The 7,044-nt window shown below is 41.1% G+C and overlaps 1 protein-coding gene across 1 annotated transcript; it reads right to left on the minus strand.

The window, feature by feature from the left end:
* Positions 1 to 3,599: 3,599 nt before the first annotated feature.
* LOC138904836 (uncharacterized) lies at positions 3,600 to 4,154 on the minus strand. The gene is made up of 2 exons (XM_070193338.1): positions 3,958 to 4,154; positions 3,600 to 3,915 (listed from the first exon to the last, which is right to left on the minus strand). The coding sequence occupies exons 1-2, from the start codon at positions 4,152 to 4,154 to the stop codon at positions 3,600 to 3,602; spliced, it is 513 nt and encodes a 170-aa protein (XP_070049439.1).
* Positions 4,155 to 7,044: the final 2,890 nt, after the last annotated feature.

A 7,044-nucleotide genomic window follows, 5' to 3' on the forward strand; every position in this document is an offset into this window, starting at 1 on the left:
ATCCGCAAGACTCTACTAGACTTGCTCATGACTCATCAGACCTAACTGAACCTAACACTCTGATACCAAGCTATCACGACCCAAAATACACTATAGGTCGTGATGGCGCCTAACGTCGCCGTCAGGCAAGCCAACAGTGATTGATCAATTTAATTACTTATTTTATTACTTTGAAGTCATAATTTTTTTTTATTAATTAAATAGTATGCAATAGAATTTACAAGGTGAGTGATAATATTTACATGAACTACAATGATGAACAATCTATAGGAACCCCTAAAACCCTGTGTCACAAGTGCATGAGCATCAACTAGGAAACATAATGAAATACAACATCTGTCTCGAAAACAAATTAGACAGGAGAATATAAATAACCCTGATGGAGACTCTGCAGGCTGTGGAGCGTAACATGAAATGCAGCTCACGGTAAAGTCCCCGCAATAGTCGCGCCTCTGCGCCTAAAAGACCACCAGACATATATGTACCTGCATAATAAGTGTAGCAAGTATAGCATGAGTACATAAATCAACGCGTACCCAATAAATATCTAGCCTAAACCCAGAAAAGTAGTGACGAGGGGTCGACATCGACACTTACTAGTGGTCTAATAAGACAGATACAGTAAAAGTAAACAGACGTGAGTCAGAGTAAATAAACGAAATAACAAGTATAAATACATTGTACAGTTCTCCTCTCAGCAATAACTCAAGTGCTCAGCTCATAGTTACCTCCTAAATTGGAGTATATATATATATATAATGGACCTCACCATATAGGTCATCACAGTTCAAATCAGGAAAAGTCGCAGATATACTGGCTTATTGTCAATTATTACGCACGATTTCATAAGCGTATTTTATAGAAATGTCGAGGCGTACGACCCGATCCCATCATATTATGTGCACTGCCGAGGGTCGAACGACACGAACCATAGATACATCTATTATATTGTCGAGGTGAACAGCCCGCTCCCATGAGAGTATGATACATAATCCTGCCGAGGCGAATGGCCCGATCCCATTATAATGGGCACATTGTCGAGGGTCGAACGGCACAAACCATATATGTATCTATTATACTGCCGAGGCGAACGGCCCAATCCCATTAAAATAAGAAGCTTTAACGGGTCCTTAACCCCACTCACGAATGAACGTGTGAGTTATAGATTTTAAGGAAAAACCTTTCGAGGAAAACGCATAGCACGTGAGAAATTCGCATAAGGAGTAAATTATTCCGCGGCTAATCATGAAGACCATCAAATCTATACAATAGCAAGTCTATCACTCTACACAAGTTTAGTCTCAAGTTGCAACGTAAAATAAAGGAATTTAATAGGCAAGAGATAAATCAAATAGTACAGTTATAGCTTGGCGGGAACCTACATCTACCCGGACATAACATGAATCTAGCTACATACAGACTCTCGTCACCTCGTGCGTACGTAGCCCCCGCAACAAGTAGCACATATCAAATACATCACCTAGGGGTAGTTTCCCCCTCACAGAATTAGACAGGAGACTTACCTTGCTCTAAAGTTCCATAACCGGCTCCAACGCCACTCAAAAACCTCAAATCGTTACCCATCTCTCTAAAACTATTCAAACAATGTGCAAACCAATATAAACATACTCTAATTCTCATAATAAATCAATTTATAACAATTCCCAACTTCGCTCGAAAGCCAATAAAATCCACCCTCGGGCCCATGTGTGCCTGTATTCCAAAATAATTCGAAGATAAACTTTACCCATAACACTACGAACTCAAATATATGATTTATTTCCAATTCTATGCCCAATTTCGTGGTCAAAATCCAAAAATAGCAAATTCTAGGTTTTCTACTAAAATCCCAAATTTTCTACATATTCCCATGCTTAAATCCATATATAAACCATGTATTTAATTCACAATATGAAGAAATCACTTAACCCATATTAGATGATGAAAATGGCACTCCAAATTTACTCCAAAATCGGCTCCCATGGACGAAATGAAGTGGAAATGAGCCAAACCCTTTTTTAAAAACCACACTGCCCAGCCTAACCTTCACACCTGCGGTCAAACAGTCGCACATGCACCTCCACAGCAGCAGACAAATCCATCGCAGGTGCGGTTCCCTCTAAGGCCAGGTAAATCCACATCTGCGGACAAAACACCCACTCTTGCGTGACCGCTTCTACAGTCCATCTCTCGCTTCTGCGCTCCCGCACGTGCGGAGATCGTCTGCTTCTGCGACCCCAGCTGCCCAGCTCGCATTCTGCTTCTGCTCTTCTTCTTCGCATCTGCGGCTTCACAGGTGCGGACATTTTCTCGCACCTGCACTCCCAGACTTTCCCGATGAACTTCGCACCTGCGGTCACACCTTCCGCAGGTGCGATGGCACCAGATTTTAGCAGCAGCAGCAGGTCCTCAAATTCCAAGCTCGATCCATTTTCGATCCGCTCCGCACCCAGCCCCCCTCCCCCTGGTACCCCATCCAAATATACCAACATATCCCAAAACATGATACGGACCTAGTCGAGGCCTCAAATCATGCCAAACAACATCGAAACTACGAATCGATGATCGAAATCTTTCTTTAAACTTTCAAACTTCGACCAACGCATCCGTTTCATATCATAACATTCCGGAATGACGCCAAATTTTGCGTACAAGTCATCACAATACGAACCTATTCCAAGGCTCAGAATCCCAAACGGATATCGATAACAACAAAATCCATCGCAAGACAAATTTAGGATATTCTAAAACCTTCAAAATGCCAATATTCCACAATATGCGCTGAAATGCTCCCTGGTGATCCGATACTCAACCCGAACATATTCCCAAGTCCGAAATCATCATACGAACCTATTGGAACTTTTAAATCCTGATTCCGAGGATTTTTACTCAAAAGTCAAACCTTAATTAATTCTTCCAACTTAAAGCTTCCAAAATTAGAATTTTCCTTCCAAATCAACTCTGAACTTCTCGAAATTCTATTCTGACCACGCGTGAAAGTCATAATACCTAAAAAGAAGCTACTCAAGGCCTCAAACCGCCGGACGACGCTCTAGAGCCCAAAATGACCGGTCGGGTAATTACATCTGGGTTGTTATCTTCTGTGAATTTCAATTGTTACACTCCTCTGTCATTTCATTACATCATTTTATCTTCTACCTTGTTTTCCTATTATTTCCAGTAGGGCCCTGACCTGACCTCGTCAATACTCTACCGAGGTTAGGCTTGTCACTTACTGTGTACCGTTGTGGTATACTCATACTATTCTTCTGCACATCTTTTTGTGCAGATCCAAGTTTTTCCTACCAGACCAGGTCTCAATGAGCTAGCCCGTGCGTGGAGACTTCAAGGTATATCTGCCAGTATCTGCAGACCTCGGAGTTCCCCTCTATCTTTATTATGTTGTTTTCCTTAATTCTTATTAGACTCTGACGTATAAGGATATTTAACATTTCCCTTTAGAGCTTGTGACTTATTTCTACCGGGTTTTGGGAGTTGTAACTATTTTAAATCGCAATTTCTATTTATTTAAGATAATGAGGTTTGAGTTTTAGCTTTATATTCAGTTATTTCACAAAATTTGTTAGGCTTACCTAGTCTTAGAGACTAGGTGCCGTCACGATATCCTCCGAAGTGAATCCACGGAATCCTCCAAAATGGTTCATAGCTGAAGAATAGAATCCACGGAATCCTCCAAAACTTCGAGACCTTTTGGCCTCCTTAGACTCCTTTTCCTCATCTCGAACACGTTCTAACATCCTGGAAAACTCCACTACTTGCTGAAATAGAGTATCAGTTAGCAACTCTTGAGTCATGCATATTTTAAGATCGTAAGCGAGCCCCTCAATAAATCTGCGGACTCGCTCTCTTACTGTAGGAACCAAAATAGGTGCATGATGGGCTAACTCACTAAACCTGATGGCATATTCTTACACTGTCATGGTGACCTAACAAAACCGTTCAAACTCTGTGCGCCATAAATCTCGGAGAGTCTGGGGAACAAACTCTTTCAAAAACATTTCCAAAAATTGAGCCCAAGTGGGAGGTGTTGCATCGGCTGGTCTACCCTCTTCATAAACTTTCCACCATTGGTACGCTGCTCCTGATAGCTGAAAGGTAGTAAAGGCAAATCCACTCACTTCTACAATACCCATGGTACGGAGAATACGGTGACACTTTTCTAGAAATCCCTATGCATCCTCGGTAGATGTGCCACTGAAAGTAGGTGGACTATACCTCTGAAACCTCTCAAGTCTCCTTTGTTCCTCTTTTGATACCCCTGGCTAGACCTCAGGCTGAATCGGAATAATAGGCTGTACCAGCACTACTCCCGGAACCTGACCAATGTGAACCCGCTACTCTAGAGTACGGGCAGTAAGAGTCTGAGCTCCTCCACCAATCTGTGAAATATTTGGTGCAACGGAGATGAATCCCGCCTGAGTTAATGTACCAAACATGTCAAGGAATTGTGCCAAAGTATCTTGCAGTCCGGGGGTAACAACAGGTGCATCTGGTACCTATCCCCCAACCAGAGCTATTGGCGTCTCCTCAACTGCTGCTATGACAGGTGTTCTAGCTGCGACACGTGCCCTTCATTAGTCTTTACCCCTGCCTCTACCTCGGCCCCGACCTCACGCGGCTCTAGCAGGGGGCGCGAGTGTCTGCTCAGCTGACCTGGTAGCGCGTGTCATCACCATTTATGAGAGAATAGAGATACAAAGGCTCAAACCTCAAAATCAACAAATTCACACAACAGGAATGAAAGAAGTGGAAATTTCCTAATAGTTTCGTAGCCTCTCGAAGATAAGTACAGGCGTCTCCGTACCGATCAGCAATACTCTACTAAACTTGTTTGTGACTCGTAGAATCTATGAAACTAGAGCTCTGATACCAACTGTCACGACCCAAAATCCCACCACAGATATCATGATGGCACTTATCTCCTAGACTAGGTAAGCCGATTACAATAACAATTTAAGCCAAAAATTTTTTTAAACAGAATGTAAAACAAGTATCGAAACCAAAAGCGAAAACAATTATAACAACCTCCCAAGACTGGTAATACATAGTCACGAACTCTAACTGAATACATGAAATGATCTCAAAGATCGAAATATAATACTGTTCATATACAACTCACAGTACAAGAAAGGAAAGAACTCCAAGGGACTGCGACGACCAAGCATCTCTACCTCGAATCCTTGTGATCAACAATTCTAACTCTGCCCGACTTCGATATCTCCAATACCTAGCTCTGCACAAAAATATGCAGAAGTATAGTATGAGTACACCAGGTCGGTACCCAGTAAGTATCAAGATTAACCTCGGCGGAGTAGTGACGAGGTACAGTAAAGACACTCACTAGTCAAATAACCTATGCAGTATTGCAGTATAGCGATAATAATGGAAAACAAGAAGCAGTACTATAAACAACAAAGCAATAAGAACACCATAAATATTGTTCAACCAAATAAAGAACACAAGGACAACCAATTAATCAAGTCTTTCAAATGCAAGTTTTTCACAACAAAGCCACTCCATGATATCTCATCTCAAAATCCAAAAACACAGGTCTCAACCCACCATCATATACTCACGGCACCTCGTGCCCACATCTCAAATCATAATCTCACGGATAACTCATGTGCCAATAATATCAATATGTGGATCTGCACGGATAACTCACGTACTGCACGGACAACTCATGTGCCAATAATATCAATATGTGGATACGCACGGACAACTCACGTGCTAATAATATCAATACATGGATCTGCACGGACAACTCATGTGATGCACAAACAACTCAATGTGCCAATAATATCAATATGTGGACACGCACGGACAACTCACATGGTAATAATATCAATATGAAATGGATAATACCAGAGTACATGGACATAATCGATAAATGCCAAGTTTTGTATTCATGAGCTAGTATAAGTAGTAAATTACAGTGTATGCATGTGCAAGTGTACTACTGCAGCCCAAATCACCAAGAAATGTCAAGTACATCAAATAGTTGATCGAAACAACAAATCAAGTTACTCAAAATGTATAACAACCAAAAAGAACATGCATTTCTTAAAAATAATTTCAATACAACAACCACACCAAGCCTTCGGCTCAACAACATTGAGTACAACAACAACAAAAACGACAACAATAGGAATGAGATGATTAAATAAATACATCGAGAATAGCTACACTGAACTAAGGCAATTAATGCATCATAGAAGAAAACAAGGGATGTTATAACACGGAACAAAACAACCAAACACAAGTGCACCAATAGAGAAATATAAACAAGGATACTCCCGAGGTACCGCCTCGTAGTCTCAAATTATAAATAAATAAAACAATAGAAGTATAACAACAAGGGCACTCCCGAGGTACCGCCTCGTAGTTCCAATCATAAGTAAATTCACAATAAGAACATATCAACAAGGGCACTCTCGAGGTACCACCTCGTAGTCCCAAATCATAAATAAATTCACAATATTTCCCTATATTACCGTGGGAGCCTTCATATTTAGTTTTAAAAATCATTTTTCCGAAATAGCATCTCGCATTTTAGCCCACCTTATCACACTGCACGGCTTCTAGTAGTTCCCCTACTAGCCACGCATATCAAGCCCATTTATCTCACCGTATGTGTTTCAACACCCAGACCTTATACCACCGCATGTGTATCAATATCACAACGTATCACAAGTAGCACCTCAAGTGCCAAATATCACTGTCACGGCCCAATTCTCCCTCCGTAAGACGTCGTGATGACACCTAGTCTCTATGACTAGGTAAGCCTAACGCAATGCGGAAATAACAAAATGGAAGTAAAACTTAACAACTAACTGAAATAGATAACTAAATAACTGGTAACAATGCCACTCGACATGTACAATAACCAACACTTTAGTAATATACAGTACTCCGAAAACCCGGAACATCATAAGTCACAAGCTACAGAAGGAAACTAGTATCTCTATACACCAGAATACAATAAAAAGAAGTACGGGAGGTAAATGACATAGGAGAGAATAG

Source organism: Nicotiana tomentosiformis, chromosome 2, assembly GCF_000390325.3.
Source record: "Nicotiana tomentosiformis chromosome 2, ASM39032v3, whole genome shotgun sequence".
In the NCBI taxonomy this organism is placed as follows: Eukaryota; Viridiplantae; Streptophyta; class Magnoliopsida; order Solanales; family Solanaceae; genus Nicotiana; species Nicotiana tomentosiformis.

Excerpts from the sequence above, each read along its gene's own strand:
- LOC138904836 (XM_070193338.1), bottom strand. The coding sequence starts at position 4,154 with ATGGGTATTGTAGAAGTGAGTGGATTTGCCTTTACTACCTTTCAGCTA. Across the intron at positions 3,916-3,957 it reads TGGCGCACAGAGTTTGAACG|GTTTAGTGAGTTAGCCCATC; the intron begins GTTTTGTTAGGT and ends ATATGCCATCAG.